Source organism: Lasioglossum baleicum, chromosome 13, assembly GCF_051020765.1.
Source record: "Lasioglossum baleicum chromosome 13, iyLasBale1, whole genome shotgun sequence".
In the NCBI taxonomy this organism is placed as follows: domain Eukaryota; kingdom Metazoa; phylum Arthropoda; class Insecta; order Hymenoptera; family Halictidae; genus Lasioglossum; species Lasioglossum baleicum.
Window position 1 is genome coordinate 3467764 of NC_134941.1, and position 20841 is coordinate 3488604.

Genomic DNA, 20841 nt, shown 5'->3' on the forward strand with positions numbered 1-20841 from the left:
TGACATAAGCCATGTAAATATTTTAATATGATAGAATCAGGTTAATTACAACTGTTTAATAGTCCATATTATCTCGCGGTACGGTGCGCGACAAACTTTGTCACAATGGAATTACGAGACCCTGTAATAATACCTGTCACTATATATAATTCACACCATTTCATGCCAGTTTCATCAAGCTCTATGACAATAAAGTTACAGTGATGTAAACTGTATTAGCGACTTATTAGGAAAATTTTGGCTTACCCTAATAACTGAGATTAATGTCGTATAGTTACGTTTTGTTTCCAGATTTATGTCTGCAGAAAGTTTAATGCGTTACACATAGCAGTAAATGGGATTGTGTTAGCAAGTATTTTATGGTACATGTGAACGCAATCCGTTCAACATTAAATTGCTTTATGCGAGTGGGAAGCTGTGAAAACGTTAAACTACAAATGTCCAAAACAAAAAAAATAAAAGAATGCAGGTTTTTCTGAATAATTTCACAAAATCAAAAATGAGCCGTTCATGTTCATCGAATGTCCTCAATAATTCGTATCATTGAATGATAAAAATTCAAAGAGTTTTTAAAAATAAATACATACTATTTCATCAATTCTCTCTGCTCTTTATTTTAAGGAGTTAATAATAATAATATTTCTGGTGACGTTGAAGAGAGGTCACATTAGTCGCCTTTAATGAGGTAAACGATTTCTTGTGTTTTACGAATTGGCGAGAGACATTAATGATATATTAGTTATCTGTTATCTATATTTGTTTTGTTTTGTCGCTTTCAAGATTATTTTCAATGTTCGGTCGTCATTTTTGTCGCAGGTGGCACACCCTCGTCCTTAAATTACACGGGCGAACAATGGGACTATCCGAACGCATGGCCGCCATTGCAATCATTTATTATAATAGGTCTGTACAAGACTGGTGTTCCAAAAGCGACGTCTTTCGCCCAAATGTTGGCAGACAGATGGATCAGCTCTAATTACATTGGTTTCGCCGCCACTGGGAGCATGTTTGAAAAGGTAAGCCGCACGAATTTCCATATTTTTTATATTCCTCACCCTTCGAAAAAATTACCTTCGTCGTATCATTATTACGCGTTAGAAAACCATATTTTTATCCGGAGTAGTTTCCAAGATAGATTACCAATTTCAGAGGGTGGTTTCACCCGTAAAACTCGAATATCCATCGATAAAAAAAGTATATGTCTCTTATTTTTTGCCATTCGACAAACCTATAAAATTTTATTAAAGCCGGAGAGGCTGGTTGTAAAAGAAATTGAAAATTCAAGAAATTTCGTGGATCTCAAGATTTGTTAAACGAAAGAAGAACGAAGGAGAAGGACTCTATCTGTTAATCAGTCTTGAAGATAACAGAAAATCGATATTTCGTTCGGTAAATACTGGAATGCTGGAGCAAGCTATCAATTTTTAAAGAGATTTCTCGAAATACTTCCGAACGTACTACTCTTAGTATTGTCAAGGGACAAATGCCTTCAGTAAACAGATTTCGTATGCTATCCAATCGAAGCAACCATGAATGCTTTCGAAACCGTTTCTTCAAGATCGTGTATCGATTGGAAGGAAAGATGCATTGAAGGCTATCGGCAATTATGCTCAACTAGAATCTTTCACTAATTCGTCAGGTTTCTTCCGGTTATCTGTTCGTCGTAGAAATGTATATTCCTAGGTTATGACTAGACTGCGGATCTTTATGCATTTATAGCAAAATTGAGTACATGAAATTCAAAATTGTTGGAAAATTTAAAAAATTGTAGATGTCAATACACGATTCTGCTCTATTAAAATCATTAAGCGAAGAAATAACATTCAATTCAGTTTCTATTTCTTGCAATCGATGCAGACAATTTTTACATTGCATGAAGATCCGCAGTCTAGTTATGACAAATATTTTGAAATTTAACACTTTAATAATGGTTACGAAAGAATTATTGAATTTATTACTGCTATTGGAAAATTGATTACGAAATCCTATAACAGGCCCGGGCAACTTGTTTTATTTCAATTATTGGGTTGACAAGAAAGTAACCTCGGTATTTTAAGGTGAAATAGAGCCCAATTTTTTTATTCAAGCAATGAATTTTAATGAGTAAGATATTTTCCCTTTTGTTCACTGATCTTTTGCCAAAGAGAATACATAAAAAAATATTTTAGTGATTGAAGTTCATCGCTTGAATAAAGAAATTCGGTTTTATTTCACCTTAAAATACCGAAATTACTTTCTTACCAACCCAATAGATTATTTATTATATGAATATTAAGAACGGAACAATTGGATGAAAACGCTAAATTTGTAAAATATTTACGTGGAAACGCCGTACCTCATTTTTGCCGTGGAAGATAGTCTCGTCTACAGTACATATCGTAAGAGCGTTATAAAAGCAGCGAAGATGTTGATCTGATACTCTTTCTAACAGAAATAAAATTTTCATATATCGCTCCGAGGAACCTAATGATCCTTTTCTGTTATAAACCATAGGGGTGACGTTATCCGCGTTGTAAAAATGCGAAGGCACTTTTATGGCCGAAATTATGTTCGAAATCGAAGATCTCTTGGTCGAACTGTCTTAAGTATCCTTCAGAATTCGTTTTATTGATGGCATGTGTAGAAGCGATCATAAAAGATGGGTCTCTCACGGGAGTAAAGTAGTACGAGTCAATACTAAACTGATCCTTGAATTCATGAGTAATTTTACAGCGAGTTAATAGTACTAAATGTATGAGGCGATATTCCTGACTTATGCAGAAGAAATGTTAATACAGACTTACTAATTCTGTGTACTCTATCATTATCATCCATAATTGTTGCATTAAAAACAAGTAATTTGCGGTCGATTAATGATAGAATGACAAGATGCATGAATCAGTGTTGGACTCATGGTCAATTTTGATTTATGGCGAATATGATTATGCTCGAGACCGTGTATGTACTGTATTATTATCCTTCGTAATCGTAGTATTACAAACGAGTCATTTTGTGACGAGTTAATAATGGTATAATAATATAGGAACAGAATATTATGAACGTCAAGTAGTATAGCTCAATGTTAAGCTATTTATTCTAATTCATAAACACCACAACTTGAATACACAAATGAAATAATCATTAAATATAATTTAAATCGCTGTTTTAACAAACATTAACGAAATAACTTTTTAGTTCTAATTTTATTAACTACTAGAGGGGAGTTGTTGCTCGCTCGCTTCGCGAGCTTCGCATTTTCGTACGTAACGAAATAAATTGTAATCGAAATTAACTAACTGGCGAATGTTTATAATGTCGATAATGCAAACAGACGTCGATAATGTAAATTTCTATTGAAATATTGATTAAAAGCTGCGACGTTCTATTGAAATATTGATTAAAAGCTACGACGTTCGCGTTTTTTTGTTGTATTGAAATATGATTCTAAAAGCACTTTTAGTTTTCCCGAATTTTTCATTTTTCCGTGATACTTTCCCAATTTTTCTTATCCTATAACCTGGTTCGGACTAATACGAACATTTTAAAGAAAGAATTAGCCAAATCGGTCCAGCCGTTCTCAAATGATGCGCTTACCAACGAACAGCATTTGATTTTTATTTATACATATAGATTAGGAGGATTTGAAAGTAACACAGTAGTATAGATCACTATCAAATTGCTAATCAATTTTCTTCGAAGATATTGCTTAAACAGTCCTTTTATAATCTCATTATTTACATTTCCACACAATTATTTACTAAAGAACTGCGAAATAATTGTTTATACTGTAATTTAACATAGAAGAAGTAGCTTTTATGTACACAACAATTTTGTAAGTCGTGAATGATCACATTCTTATTTTTGATTACTTTTTTTATTTCAAGTGAACTTTATATGAAACTTTTCGAAGGCATATATGTGAGTTGTTTTCTACAATCATCAGGACTCCGTACAACAGTGCTTCAGAATGACATAAATAGTCTAAGAGTTTAATTAAAAATATTGTAGTGTCCTGTTATGTCGTTTTACAATTAGAAAAACAAACATAAGGAACATCTCTTACGAGCACTGTTAATTTCTGTCATGCTATTGTACAAGATCCTGGTTTCCAAAGATCTACAAACGATGGTAGAGTGGGGACACAAGTCTTGATCTGGCGACACTGCGTTGCAATGAACTTCAAGCACCTTTGGAGCACAAAGGATTAAATATCCCTTACATGTAAAATGAAAAAATCAGGATTTTGGTGCACGTATAATGACTCTCATCCCTTGACATTGGCATTAGCTGGAACAAATGAGTGATTTTCCCAGTTCTATTTCGGAAAGTGAACAGGGCTTACGTAGGTATAGTGACTGACATATGTTCGCCTGGGGGCAAAGAGGGCGGCGAGATGGATCCGTAAAATCTCCGTAAAAATATTCCCCCATGAACAGAAGGGAACCGAATCCGTTCGAGACGGAAAGAATCAGTGTTCGCCATTTTTCAGCCGTCTATGAATTTTCAGCGCAGTCGAAATCTTTCGATCCGGCTTCGTTTACGTTTCTTATACGGCGCGTTTTTACGGTCACGACGATGCGCAGACACTTGAACGTTGCTGGGTGTTTTATACTTCATCTCGGGCTACGGCACAGCGGTGACGAAAAAGAGAATTTATGAAGCTCCCTCGCTGCCGCGCGAGTAGCTTACGGGGGAAAAATGTCAGCACGGATTCCCTGTTTTCCTTTTTTCCCCGTCTTCTTCGGCTCGCAACCCTTTTCTTCCGCCTCGGCGAGGACACAGCCGCCGATGGTGTATTTCAGGATGCAGTTTGTTTTTCAAGGGTGCCACCCCTCCGCGGATTTCCATATTCTTCGTCCCGCGAAATTGAAAGTTATTATACTCTTCGAGCCTCATCGCCCACGGTATTTTTGCAAGTGCGACGCACCGATCGCGCCGCCAGAGGATCATTCTCTAAGAGAAAATACATACACTCTTCGTCGAAATTATGGCACACGTCTCGGAGATTAAGTACACAGCATTTCTTCATGATATGTCCGATTCGTAGCAGTAGCTTTAAACAAACATCAGTTTCTCTAAATACAACTTATTGACTACTGTAAGCATCATTGTAATCGTTATATACTGTCAAAAATTACGAGTGTTTGGTCTTTCACCTTCCGCATTTATTAGATTGTGATGTATTGAATTAATCTTACTGTTTAGAGCGTTCTCGAGTACAGAATTGCTGCTGGTTCAGGAGAAATCAAACGCTCTGGTTCGCACAAACATTTGTGTATTTCACAGTCGTAAACGAAGCGCCCACGTATTGTGAACTCTTGGAACGCCCAAGGTTCAAAAGTACGAAGTTCAAAGTTCGGAGTAAAGGTTCAAAGATAATGTGCAAGATAGTTCTGAAGAGAAGTTTATTGTAAAACTTCTCGATAAACGTTCATGATAAAAATTCATAATTAAAGTTCATAATATGGTTCGTAATGAAGTTCGTAACAATGTTTCGTAACAAAGTCCGTACTAAAGTTTGCTATGATATTTCGTATCAAAGTTCATAATGATGATTTGTATCAAAGTTCATAATAAAGTTCATGAGACGGTTCGTAAGAAAGTTCATAAGACGGTTCGTAAGAAAAGTTCATAAGAAAGATCGAAAGAAAGTTCAGAAGAAAGTTCACAATCCACTTCACAGTTTAACTTCGCAACTCCCGTTCACAATTCAAGTTCGAATCCGAATTAATACTTTCTAACAAGACGCTTTGTAACGTTCCACTAATTAATATGCCAATGTACCAGGTTCGTACGATTCTCTTGAAAGCTCGTAAAGTTCTGAATCCTATTTCTCCTGCAATTCTCTACCAAAGCTCGGGAAAGGATCATTTCTTTGGCAGGGATAGAAAGGGAACCAATCACCAGTTCGGAATGTAATCCAACTGTCCAATGTTTTTACATCACTTTTCCAGTTAAATGAATTTTTAATCAGTGAACAGAACGGTTGACTGCGTCATGCTCGACAACGCCAAGAATTTCCATAGTGAAGTCTTTAAGTTCGCTTTGCGTGTTTAATGCAATCTGTGATCCAACGTTGTCTTGATGAAATATGTAACAGTGCTAAAGCTGCATAACATATAGGGTGTCTCGATAAGCTTCTCGTATGCAATTCAAGCCGTATATCGATGTACGGATACGCGCTACAAACAGTATTGCTGTCATAGAATAATTTTACCTATCCAAGTATATCTTGACTAGTCCCTAGATCATCAATACCAAATTTCAAACTTTTATATGTATACAAATATACAGGGTGTTCGACTACAGTACAGATGGGAGATAATTCAAGGGGTGGTTGTCCATGACGTTATAAGACGGAAATAAAGAATAAAACAATTACGATTTCAGCTTCCTTTTTTTAGTTATTAACTGGATCTACTTTAACTGGAAAATTAAACATTTCTTTCGACCTAGACTAGTTCCATTCTGTATTAATTCTTTTCTTTGTATGAACATGTAATTGATATAATAACTCGCATAGTACTTGAGTGTTTAGTAATTGATTAGATGCTAACATATTTAGTAATGTAAGCAATATTTTGAATAATGGTGCACAGCAATTTTTAATGGCGTCTCAGAGTCGCCGCTCGAGTGCTAAGGGTTAACAATTAAAAAGTCACCTAAAATGAGGCAACCCGATCAACAGATGTGTACGTTGCGCACGTCATGGAGGCGCGCGACAGTCTCGTATGAAGCGACAGAAACATGCTTACCTTGGTTCTCATTTGGGGCCCTAGGGAGGTGAAAATGTTTTAAGGATTCACAAATTAATCAGGGACACAAGGACACAAGGAAATTTGTATGTATCCTCCCTATGGAATTATCGAGGAGAAGGGGTCAATGCCCTTTCATTTTACAATCGGCTCATAGAAATAATTTATTCGTGATCACTAAACTGCGGATCTTTATGAATAATAAAAATATTCTGCATTGATTATGGGAAGCAGGAACAAAATAAAAATAGATTTCATCCCTTAACGCGTTCGCTACCAGCATTTCTACCATCGTTCTCTGTAAAATATATGAAATGAAATTGACATATAGTCACACTTCACACTGCATATAAAATATCATTTATATGACCATATCAGAAAAAATATTTATGTGGTTTATTTTTAACGGGACACCCTGTATACTGATTTCTAAGTACATCCAGGAGCCAGGAGTGTTTTATAAACATAGAACTCCAACCAGATAAAATGAATTTATTGCGACCGGTGACGTGTGAGTTATTTGAAACCGTTTACCTTAACGCCGGAACCCAGAAGCGTTACTTCCCGCTGAACTCAATAAAATGTTGGATAATTTTCAGCTGGAAGTTGCATTAAGAATGTTCCTCTTGCGGTTCTAATTCAGAGCTCCAGACGTCGAACTAAATAGATTCCCACACACAGGTACATGAGGAATTTAAAATTCAAATGCGTATTTCGCCGTTTCACCCTGGCTTCCGTTTCACCATCAAATACATCAGGCTTCATACATACATACATACATACATGCTTCAAGAAACAAATAAAAATACGGTAAAAACAGTTGACCCCTTTGAAAATACGCACAGACACACGGAGACTTTAAAATTCAATCTAATTAGCACGAGCGTCCCTCATCTACTTTAATTGAAGACAAATTTCTAACAAAATTTTTGCATATATGTATAACCAAAATGAGTAGACGCAAGTTTAAATACAAGAAAGATTAAAACAATTCTAGATTATTAGTTTTGGTTCATTCACAACAAAGAAAGAAGTTCCTATTTGGTTCTTGTTCCTCGATGCATAACATTGTTATTTTGTATGACTTAAATAAATTTTTCATATAATATTCTCGTGTGAAATGAAAGAGGAATGATAATTAAAAATGTGCACGAACTAATGCATCTATTAAAAATTAAATATCTTGTATTACTTTGCTCACAATTTTGTTTTCTGCTTAGTTAAATTTAATTATGAAACATGAACTTAAATCATTTGGTATAAATTCATCAAAGTCGCTTAAATATTATTTTAATGCACAGTAATTCCAGTTCGCCAGGTTTTTAAAAATGTTACGTTACGAATATTTGGGTCATTTTAAAGTTACAAATGTTGGCACCATTGCAGACAAATATATTGGTGAAGATAGCACAAAGATTGATGAACGATTTAAATCGCGAGGTACTATCTTGTCGAGGTTGGCAACAGAATTTGCGAGGAAGAAAAATCAGACCGAACAGCAAGTTTTTCTCTGCGTTCCGAAAAGAGTAGATAGTAGATATCGATTCGACGAGACGATGCAATAATTCAATGCTGTCCGCATTGTTCGACCAAGAGCCAAAAGTCGCAGCAGGAATCAAGACACGGTCCCTGAACTGTCGCAAACGCCATTGAATGCGCTGACGCTTAATCAATGATAATTTAAGACCGTCATTGCCGCAATTAAACAGGTGAAGCATGTCGCGGTGCTGGGGTCTTTGTTGTTCTCTACGGGAAAGGAGCGCGTGAAGTATTTCACGTGTCGAGGATTTATGCCAATCGATACTCGCCTCTATGAAAGATGGTGGTTATCACGTGAGATTTAAGCCGCCACCGAGGCCAATAGGAAATTAAAAATCGTTTTATCGATACCATTTCGGTGAAATATTCGCGCTGCCGGAAAATATCGAGCTGGCAGGAACAAAATTGAGGATTGCTCCAGCCAACGACTGATAACTTCACTAGCCCGGAGGGTTTTATGAATTATCAATTATCGCGACGGTTTTAGGGAAATGCCCCGAAGAAGGTAGATTATTTTCTCCCTGCCGACGAGTTTTATAAATCGCTCAGAACTTCAATATCCGGCGATATCGAGAAAATAATATTGTTATCAAAATAGTGAAAATTGTTACGAATTAGTTTATCACTATAAATTAGGGATTTTATGCATCTATGATAAACACGAGCAAATGAAGTACTAAATAATAAGAACATCAGAAAAATTTAATTATTTTATTAAGAGAAGAAATCCAATTTTTATATATCTTCTATTTCTATTAATTGATACAGAAAATTGTTATTTTGCAAGTTTAAGCAGCAAATACACCCCTGTTCGAAAGCTGGCACACAATTAAACAATATTTATGAAGAGATTAGGTTCTCTATTGCACTAACAATGGGCACTTACTTTTAATGTAACTTGTTCATCTAAAATTATTATTTTATTTCATTCGTAGAAAATTTTCAAAGCTTACTAAGACTTTGTTCAATTCTATTTTGCTTATGGTATGTAAAGTTGCAGACTTGATTAAAATCTTTATTTTACCGAGTTTGAAAATTAACCATTCAACAGCAGTGGCAGGGTACGTTGTGACCCTGTCTGTCACAAAGAAATACATGCAAAATTTATTAGTGGTTAATAGGGGTTACTGGCGATTTTATTTTCCTCGCGATAAAATCTGTATTCTACCGACGCGACGTTTGCAAATTAAGTATTGAACGACGCTGGTCGGATTCATCATGGCATTTATATTTCAGAGGCTTTATCTGATCACTTAGCCTTTTGCAAACAATTTAACCTCCTAACTAGATTGCGGATCTTTATGTAAAGTAAACACTTTCTGCACCGATTGAAAGACGTGGAAGCCAAATACAAACTACTTTTCTTCGACGATGATTTCGATCAGTTAGAAATAATACATTATTAAGTTCTTTTAATGTTCCTTCACTTATACATTTTTCTCGTAAACGCATCTAAACCGCAATTCGTAGATGAAATGTAAAACTGTACAAGAATTTAAAAATATTGTATTATATTATTTTCATTTCGTTAAAAATTATGAAGGAATATTTGATATATTATTTGATATTTTATGGTATTTTATAATGAATGCAAATAATTTTAATTTTGCATAACGATCTGCGGTCTGTTGACACGAAAACAGATGCTCCTCATTAAATGTAATGTTGAAAGTTCGAGAAGAAAATATCGGCGGGGAAAATTATTATCATTAGAAATGTTGCTTCAAAAAACAAATTAACAATCGTTTTACATATTAATATTACATACCACCGACAAAGATATTAAATTTAAGGCCCTATGTCCACGATGCGTCGCGTCAGAGACGCGTACGCGACAAAATATCGATTGCTGTACGTTTCAGTGCTGCAACCAATGTAAAATAATTGACGCGTGTCCACGAAGCGTCATCGTCGCGTAATCGTCGCTACATTCAGTCGTCATTATGATTAGCGTACGATGCCGCAATCGTCTATACACGAAGCGTAGAGCAAACTTCACGTGATTTACGAAAAGCGAACAAAGATGTCGAGTGACGAGGAGAATGTGATTTTTTATAATTATATTCGACGGAGAAGAAGAAGAACAAGAAAATTCTGGGTGCACCCTTACATTCGCAATAATATTAACTGCAGAATATTTGTGGCTGCAAGAGAATTAGCAGAAGACGATGCTAAATTTCAAGCATTGTACAGAATGCGCAAGGCTACGTACAAGAATCTTGTACGAATAGTGGGGCCAAGCATAGCAAGACAAAATACAAATATGCGAGAATGTGTGAGTCCTGAAGAAAGGATTTTGATAACGTTAAGGTAGGCAAATAAAATTAAATTGTTTATAATAAATTATTAATATTATCAATATAAGTAAAGGACTGAGTTTCGAATTCAGGTTTCAGGATAAGTGTAAATTATATACTATACTATACTATACAAAGACAAGGTCAAAGATATTTCGTTTGCAGATACCTGGCAACAGGTTGTACTTTCGTATCACTGGGACTCTACTTTGCAAGAGGAGTATCTACTATAGCGAGAGTTGTAGCGGAAACTACAGAAGCAATCTGGACTGCCCTAAAAGATTTATATATGCCCATTCCTAGTATGGAAAAGTGGAAAGGAATTGCAGAAAAATATTCGGAATTGTGGAATTTACCAAATTGTTTGGGAGCTATTGATGGAAAGCATATTAGAATTCAGAAATTTCCAAATTCGGGATCCACAAACTTTAATTACAAAGGATATCATTCCGTAATTTTATTGGGTTGCAGTGATGCAGATGGCTGCTTTATATCCATCGAATGTGGTTTCGCAGGGAGAAATAGCGATGGAGGTATATTCCGCACATCGGCATTAGGTCGTTGGTTGGAAAGAGATGGCATCAATATTCCTATGTCGTCGCGATTACCACATGATGAAGAAAACAACCCATTTCCATATTATTTCGTTGCCGATAACGCTTTTCCTTTGCGAAAAAATTTAATGAGACCGTATGCCCAGAGAGGCCTCAATAACAAAAAAAGGATTTTTAATTACAGGTTAAGCCGAGGCAGAAAGAACATAGAATGCACATTTGGCATGTTAACGCAAAAATTTCAAGTATTTTTGACTCCTATTCGATGCCGTAAATATGAAACTATAGTTTCTATAATAAAATGTGCTTGTGTACTTCACAATTACATTCGAAGAAATGATGGACTCCCATACGGAATTAATTCAAATAATCCAACAGTTTCTTCTGCAACGCGTAGAAATATTCCCAATTTACGGGAAAATATTAACATTTCTGGGCGACCTTCTGCGCTAATTTTACGCGACTACTTAGCGAATTATTTTTTAAAACCACAGGTTGCTGTGCCATGGCAGTGGAATGTCTGTATTAATTGAAGAATACGCACCTGAAACGATAAGATTCTTGTACGTAGTCTTGCGCATTCTGTAAAATGCTTGAAATTTAACATCGTCTTCTGCTAACTCTCTTGTAGCCACAAATATTCGGCAGTTAATATTATTGCGAATGTAAGGGTGCACCCAGAATTTTCTTGTTCTTCTTCTTGTCCGTCGAATGTAATTATAAAAATTGAAAATATATTAAATAAAAAAGTCTTAAAAATGCCTTTTTTATTTTTGCATGTAACCTTGTAAATTATAATTTTTGGAAAATCTTTTTTTCATATCATTTCATAAACCAATGCTTCGAATTGATTATAAAAAATCAGGTTGTTTGGTACAATTATAAAAACGTTATTGTGTTTCAAGTGGCGTTCGAATACTTTCGTGGCTCACTGTATACATATGTATGTAGAATGTAGATATACGGCGATGTACGCCTAGCGTACGACACTGTCGTACGGCAGGCGTCATGATGAATGAAGATTGCTACCAATATCGAGATATCGCTTCACGAGCGGGTTTTCATTGTTTTACATTAACCTATAGATGTTTTTTCACCTACGCGTTGCATAGATACAATTATTTTTCATTATTGTTCAACATATTATTCATTGTTTTTATTGGTTCAGTTAATATTTAATTATTGTTAATTGTTATTTGTTTATTGTTTGTTTCTTGTTGAATTTTGCTACTATTTGTACAAAAGCAAACATGTGTGAAATTACATCGTTTGTACAATTGATAGAAAGGTATCCTTGTTTGTATAACCATACATTATCGGAGTATGCAAAGAAGGATATTACGGAAAAGGCGTGGAATGAAGTGGCGAACGAAATAAAGTGGCCTGGTAAATATTATTATACAAAAGCACATCCCGTTGCTAAATATGTACAGTGACTCAGAAAAATATTCGGACGTTCTAAAAAAGACGATAACTTTTTTAATATTGTACTATACGATTTGAACTTTTTTGGGAAGCTACAGCAATTAGTTTTTACTACAGAATGTGAACAAATTTTTTTTCAAAAATATCAATTGATCGGAATTATATAAAAAATACTAAAAGTTGCATTTTACAACTTTTTTATGTGGTCTATATTGAAAATTTAAAAAATAATTTTTGTTGATCTATGTCAACTGTAGTTGCCGATTGTAAAGAAAAATGGAGAAATATTCGGAACGGATTTGTAAGAAGTTTAAAACCAGGAGCTAGTGGTTCTTCCGCAAAACAAAGGAGGCAGTATTACTTGCATGATATTATGCAATTTGTTCTCCCGTTCGTAAAGCCCACAATGCACGTAGAAAATTGTGGAAACATTCTACCTCCACCAATTGAGGAAATCTCAGGAACTGAAGAACGGGATGATAGTTTTATTGAGACAGTTGCAGAAGTCCATCAAGAGGATACAAGGCGAAAAAAAAAAAATGTTCCAATGAGGTGGACAAGATGTTCATGAAGTATTTGGAACATAAAACAAAAACTTCGACTGAGGACCACCGGAAAATGTTTCTGCTGAGTTTGCTCCCTGATGTCCAGAAATTGACAAATAGTGAGACACGGGAGTTTAAAATGAAAACCATGATGCTACTCGATGAAATTTTAAGCCGCTCTCATCATCAAGCCACAAATACATTTCCCTTTTCACCAACTCCACCATCAATCATTACACCCCATTCACCCACATTTATATGTATATCCCCCACTCCTCTATCAAACTCTACAGAATGTCATCGGGACAACAATATGTAAACATTAAAAAATAATTAAAGAAACGGTCTGGGTTTAATGTTGTAATGTTATGTTGTTTGACACAATTAAAGTTTTTATTGTTTATTTTGTGTGGAATACTCCAAAACATGGTGAATTGCATAGTGTGACGGATTTGGTTTCCTCCCGTCGACCATTTTTTTTTGCAAACTACACATTATCTCGTTGGATGAGATCTTTTTCTGTGAGTTGCATTTTTGTATATTAGATCTTCTACATCGATTACAATTATCCCTCTTTATTCCATATAAAATAAACAATAAAAACTCTAATTGTGTAAAATATGGAATATTTTATATTTATCATCTTTAAAGCACCTTCCACCAACGATGACATGTCGAAATATCTCGACCATAGTATTGTACGTACAGTATCATGGTGACGAGATATCTCGTCCATAGTATCGTTTCGTCGACATCGTGGAAACGAAATATCTCATTTAGCATCATCTTCTGATCAATCTTTTGCAGCTATAAACGTTCTGCAATCAATATTTCCTGTATAAGGGGTCCACCTAGAATTTCCTTCTGTTTCGATTATAGAGCGCGTCCTCATCGTCACTCAACATTCTCGAAATGATGGAAAACTTGCTGTACGTTTCGTGAATGAAACAAAGCGTCCACATCTCATACGCCATGCGTACGTGTACGCGTCTCTGACGCGACGCATCGTAGACAGAAACAAATCGCGGCCCGCACGCTACGCGTACGCTACGCGTACGCTACGCGTACGCTACGCGTACGCCTCTCTGACGCGACGCATCGTGGACATAGGGCCTTATTGAAGTAGACTGTCTTATTTATTGACAGACTGTTTACAATATTAATAATTCGTTAACCTGTTTTTATGAGAATTTTATTTACGTTTGCATCAATCACAATTGGTTATTAGTAGACTGTTATTTTTTAGTATTAGTAGACTGCTATTAGTAGACTATTGTGCATCGATTATAGGAACCAGTAGTTAAAAAGTAATTTCATCTCTTGACAGTCTTATTTTTACGTTGAGAACAACGTAACGATATTCTTCGATTTTTCATATTCTTCACTGTTTTATATTTCATTCTGTTAATTTCTTCATGAATGCATAAAGATCCACCGTGTAGTTATTAGCAATCATTTTAACAATTCTGCGTTATATTCTCTCTTTTTATTTTTCCAATCTTAAGATGTTAAAAAGATTGGATATATTCTATGTCTACTGTTTTGCATACTCTTGAACAAATGTAAGTATCATTCTTTAATTATAACGGGTGCAGGTTTTCATGATAACGCAATTAGGATGCAATTCTTTCATAGAAGCGTTCCAGCATAACCATCTACATTTTAGGCAAATGTGCTGAATTATGTCGATGTAATGAGATTTACGATGTATGATTTATGGATGGAGCAATGGAGCATGCATAAGTACCGTACATTGTTGAACTGTAAATTTACATCTTAATTCAGTCTCGTCGTCTCCAGCACGATCTCTCGTTAATTAATTACATTCATTTGCTTTCAAACAAGGGAACTAATGCAAAGAGATGCAAATAATGGACGGCTGGATAATGAATTTCTAAGTGGTGTTCTTATAGTAACTTCAAGCTCCCGCCGCGTCGCCGTTGATCGCGAAACCAAGTCGTCGTAGTCAAATTCTTCGAGCTGTCCCATTATTTAGCGCTGACTTGAAAAAGTTAGTAACATTTCAAGGAAAGTTACATTCCAGAATTTTGTTCATATGTAAAATTGTTTTGCAAATTGTTACCTTAATTTTCAAAACTGCGACTTTACAACTTCGAGAACTAGCGAGTTCCTTTTGTGCAATGTACATTTTTCTAAACCAACATTTCCGATGGACATACCTCTGTCAATATTCACTCGAATAAAACAAATAAAATGATCTTGTGAAGAAGGCGAGCAAAGCTATTGGTTATAGTGAAAAATTCCGGCGAACTGAAAATGTTTTTTCACGAGTTTCTCTTTCATTCCGAACTGTGAAAAAGTTTTACGCAAAATGTCTGCAAAATTTCAGTTAATGTAAAGGAACCGATAATTAAAATGAAATCTAATCTGAATATAATCTAACTGAGATTACATTGCATTTTAAATGCACAGTTTATTGTGTTAGTTAACACTAAGTTGACCACTGCCGGTCAAATGACTGGTTTTATTATTTTTTTATCTTGGAATTATGCGGGGTCTCGGAGCAACTTCGCAAATGCGTAATAGATCTTATACCAAACTCGCGGAATCTATATGGTTAACTTTGATATGAAGGGGAGCATTAGCCCGATCTCACTAACAAGTCGACTCTACGAGATGCAGCACGACGTGACACGATTCGTGACTACGGAAGTGCTAGCCCACGAGAGTAAAAATGTAAGGGTTTATATACCCCTACAATGAATGGGATGCTCTGTTCATAATCTGAGGTCACGTAGAGCCACACTCTCGTTTTTGTCACTTCCGATTAAATCGGGCCAGAGCTCGGTCTTCGTTAGAAGGTTCAACTATGATACGAAAGGTTATCTAGGACGCTTCCTGCCAGAGACGATCTTGAAGAGATTCCTGTGAGAAAAGAATCTCAGATTCCGTTCGAAGGAATCTGTTCTTTATCCGTAACACTCTCGAGTGGGTAGAGAAAGAGAGAGATCTCGGAGCAGAATAAAATATGTCGAGTGAACGGCTTCAAAAGGAGAGGGGATAGCGATTTCCTTATATCGGAACAAAAGTATATCGGTCGATGGACATGAACAGTTTCTCTCGTTCTCACTGTCTCACTTACTTCGTCTTTGTCTTCCCTTCACGTCGCGCGTCACATATAATTAGGTGCGTGCATAAGGCGTCCCCCCACCACTGTACACAGTACTGTCCACAGTAAAAGTTAACATATTGGGCGATCCTGACGGTCGCCGCGTGACTTAATTACTTCTACGGGGCGGCCGCTTTGGAACAAGAACGTGTGATTACTTACTTTAATTACTCTTTTAATTACAGTACGACGCAATTACGCCTGGCCGAGGAGGCGGCGGCGGGGAGTACAACGTTCAGACGGGTTTCGGTTGGACGAACGGTGTGATCTTCGAGTTCCTTAATACTTTCCCGCGGTTACGGTACAACGTGACGACGTCTATACTGGATGCTTCGGACTATGGACAGTAGCAGGTACGAGATTATAAAATAGATCACTCTTACGATAAGAATCCCTAAACAGGAGTTGGGAGAATTCCCCTAACGCCACACAGTGGGGTATTTGTCCCGAAAAATCACGTTTGGCGTAAGTCATACAATTTTTGATGTCCGACGTAGTTAAAGGTCTGAAGAATAAGGTTCCAGTATTGTTTCTTTTTCATTTGTACGCCCGTGAAGTACTCTACTTCATCGAAAGTCAAGAGATTTTCAAGTGTTTTAAGGAAATCGTGTAAATTCTTACATTGCAGAAGCGTTTGAAGTAGGTGTACAGAGCACTTTCACACAGACCTCATTTCGTTATCGTCTAAATTAGTATAATTATTAATATTTGAACACAATCATTCTGTAAGTTTTTTTGCGATTACGAAACTTCATTGACGATTGTTTTATACTACAGGGTGACAAGAAATAACGGAGTTAATCATTTCTTATTATTATATAATTCTGTCAAATTGACGAAGTTTGAAAAACCAAATAATAAAAACCATAACATGGACCTTTAGTATTCATATATTTAAGAAGTTTCGAAATGGCCACCCTTTGCGCCGATACAGAAGCTCAAACGTGTCTTGAAATTTTCGGCAATGGGCCGCAGCTCTTCTGGCGTCATTCGGTCCCACTCCTGGTACAGAGATTTTTTCAACGACTCCAAATTTTTATGGGGCCGAGCACATATAAATACTAAAGGTCTATGTTATGGTTGTTATCATTTGGTTTTTCAAAATTCGTCGATTTGACAGAATTATAATAAGAAATGTTTAACTTCGTTATTTCTTGTTACCCTGTATTGAGTTATAGCCGGTACTCTTTCTGGTATCATTACATTCGATAAAGGCTTGTGATCATAATGCAAAAGAAATTAGTCACAGAGATTTGCACAGATTGAAGATTCGTTTCGTATTTTTCATTTCACAATTATTGAAACTGTGAAGTTGGTTACATGAAAATTAATTCGATAGATTTTTTTACTCGGGCACATATTGTAATAAAAATTGCACAAAATCTAAATAAATAGAGCCTTGTAATTATTGTAAAGCTAAGACATCTTAGTCGCTTTTAGTGCTCGGCAGGTTTAGCGTTGAGCTTTGAAGTAAGTGTAGCCGCAAATAAAATGGCATAGCAAGGAATTAACTTCAACTCGAAGTAAACTCGATTAGAGTTCTACCTCAGCTTATTGGAATCGGAGATTCCACAGGTGTGTAGGACTTGCATCCTCCTCGTGACTGGGAGCAAACAGAATATTCGGTAAATTGATAGTGGTTTGGCAGCACTTATTGGATCTAGATACATTCCGCACATATCCGCTATGTTCCGGTTGTGATTACTGAGCAATGTCATTACACACAGTCTATTGGCCATTGGAAATCGTGGAATGATGATAACGGAATATTTCCATGGAAACTTTTTATTGTGTTCCACTGTAAGATTTTAATGAACTGAATGATTTTATTTTGTGTTCCAGGTTTTATTGACGACAATGCAGCGCGTATTTTCCAACGAATCTAGTCTACACGGAAAAACAGGGCAGCGCATTTTATTAAACCCCACCGTCGTGTCACGTCGATTCGATGCGAGTCGATCTATATTTTAAGGAAGTTACTGTGCCTTGGTGTGCCTACAGATTGTGATCATCCCTTCGGGGAATCGGAATTCTTGTCCGTATTATTAACAAATATTTCTACTTCCATCAATTACGCAGAGGGTTTCAATTAACGTGTACGAGATTCTTCACGGGTCTCCGAAAATCGCGTTGGCTGTGTCAAGTATCGATTACGACATTTTAGGTAGCTATTTCCTTACTGCATTCTTACCAGGCTCTGAGATGATTAAAAAGCATGATGACATTTTTTAAATTGACACAATAATAAATGAAAAGTTTTCATTTTGATTGGATATCGACGTCGTCCATGTTTAATTTCCCAAAATATTAATGCAACAATTAATTTACAGTAAATTCAATCCTGATGTTCTATTCACATTCACACTTTTCTTATGAAATTGCGTCAGAATGGAAACCAGTGGGTAAATTGTATTTACAGGAAAACCTCGATTATCTGAACTCTCCTTTGTCCCAGCAACAGTGCTAATTGTAAAAATACAGATTAATGCTAGCAATTTAATTAAGTTACTGTATAATGTATAATTAACTCTTAGGTATCTTTTAGTTCGGATAATCGACGTTCCACTGTATTTCCTACCAAAATATTCAAATCATCCATTTAATCGTTTAATGCAAAAATGGTGCAAGTCAAACTAATCATTGGATCCTGAATCCTGAGCCGCCGGATTAAGACTTGTCTCCCACTCTACGTCACTCTTGTAACGTGAGGCCTTTCATCTCTTTCGTGCATGTGTCAGAATGTCACGTGACTAATCTAGTACTGGCAGAGAGAGAGAGAGAAAGAGAGGGTAACTTTCTCCCCTCAATTCGAATTAATTCGAGTCAATTCTCCTGATCTGGCGACTCTAATAGGATCACGAGGAATTAAGTAAACGCTCCGTAAACCACAATAATATCGAAGGATGTTACGTTTGTTTTATGCGCGACAAAATTATATAACAATTACCTTTTTTTAAATGGCGATTCAATCCTTGAGATGTGGTGTTAAACCGAAACAGACAAATCCATGGGTCACTTTTGCATTAAACGGCTCAAATTCTACTAAAAGTGACTGTATAAAATTTATTTTTAAAATTTCATTTTAACCCGGCGTTGGTAAGGTGGGAAAATGTATCGTAAGTGGTGAGGTGGGGTCTCACAGACCCACCGAAATAATATATTGTATTATATTATATAAAAATAAATACCTTTTTCATAAATATAAGATTAGGTATTGCTTAAGAGGCTTGTAATTTATCAGAGTAAAAACGCAGATCCACGAAAGTAAATTTTTATTATTAAAAATACTTAACAACTGTCGCGCGTTGTTACAATGTTACAATCAATCGAAAATCTCTGGGGTCTGTGAGACCGGGTGATGCCGGGTTAACAAAAACGCGCTTCGCATTCGGTGTGAAATGCTATGCCGAAAAGTGTACAAGGTTTATAGCAGTTATTTCGTTATATGATCGGATCCAGCAGAACTTTCTTACACATCGTAATTTATGGAGGTATTAATATGTTGAAATATTGAATCGCTGTCAGTCTGTGTTTGCCATAGTAGCGTAAGCAGTCCATAGTCGTCGATTCTATGTATAATCCACTTTTTTTCGAGCCCCCTTCTAGCAGAATATTTGGAGTACTTCTTTAGCATAGTCGAGGAATAATCGGATCGAGATGCGTGTATGTATCGGAATCATGTTCAACGACGTTCTGTCGTTCGGTCGTACACGTTCGTGTACGAACAGCGAGCACAAAGTATAATTTTGCGTGTAACTCGTCAGTATTCTAATTTTAATGCTAGTTTTTAACGGTGTGTTAGTGCGACTAAGGGAGAGACTAGCATACGTTTTCGGTCATTTCGTGGGAAGAATGACGCTGGCGACGAACCTCCGATTAGGCTGTTGCGTAATTTCTGTCGTATGCTTCGTCACAATTCATATATTTTAATCTAACACATATTTAAACAAACATATATAGAAATTTCTACAGTACGTGAGCTTTGTAAGGACACCTACGTGTACTATGCATTCAACTCTTAAGTAGATTAGGGTCGCCAAACCCTGTTCGAATGTAGTCTAATGATTAGACTGCGAATTTTATGCATTTATGACAAAAACGAACAGACGAATCTTGAAACGCTAAAACTATTTAAAAAGTAAATATATCCATGTACCTTCTGTAGCTTGTAATTAATGTAGCCAATTATTATTTTGCATAAAAATCTGCAGTCTACTAATAATTGTTTAATGTGCGTTAATGTAACCGTTTAAATTTAAATTACCTTTTATTATGTCACTAGGTCTCCTATATTGGAAAGCAAAGTCCACTTAATCTAGCTATTAAGTCACAACAAGTAAATTTATTATTAATTTATTCCATGCTGGGTTTAATTCCATACGATTAAAATAATGCAACAACCTCATTCTTTGTTTATCCGTCATCACGTGCGTTCTCAAGGAAACGTTGTTGTCGAGTATCATCGAAACCAACTAATGATTCAAAATGGAAACGATTTGGGAAAAAACTATTGTAAACAAATTGATATATATATATATATGTATATATATATATATATATATATATAAATATTGTACGTATATTTTTATTATACTGTTAAAGTGAATTTAAAAAGGA

At 35.9% G+C, this 20841-nt stretch overlaps 1 protein-coding gene across 4 annotated transcripts in view; it reads left to right on the forward strand.

Annotated features, from left to right (window-relative positions):
- Positions 1-19981, forward strand: part of LOC143215399 (trehalase) — an 85604-nt gene extending 65623 nt beyond the window's left edge. For all 4 annotated transcript variants that reach the window (XM_076437508.1, XM_076437510.1, XM_076437511.1 and 1 more), the window contains 3 exons: positions 817-1016; positions 16410-16577; positions 18067-19981. In XM_076437508.1, coding sequence (XP_076293623.1) covers positions 817-1016; positions 16410-16574 — 365 coding nt within the window. In that variant the 3' untranslated portion in view covers positions 16575-16577; positions 18067-19981. The remainder of the gene's footprint in view (positions 1-816; positions 1017-16409; positions 16578-18066) is intronic.
- The last annotated feature ends 860 nt before the right edge of the window (positions 19982-20841 follow it).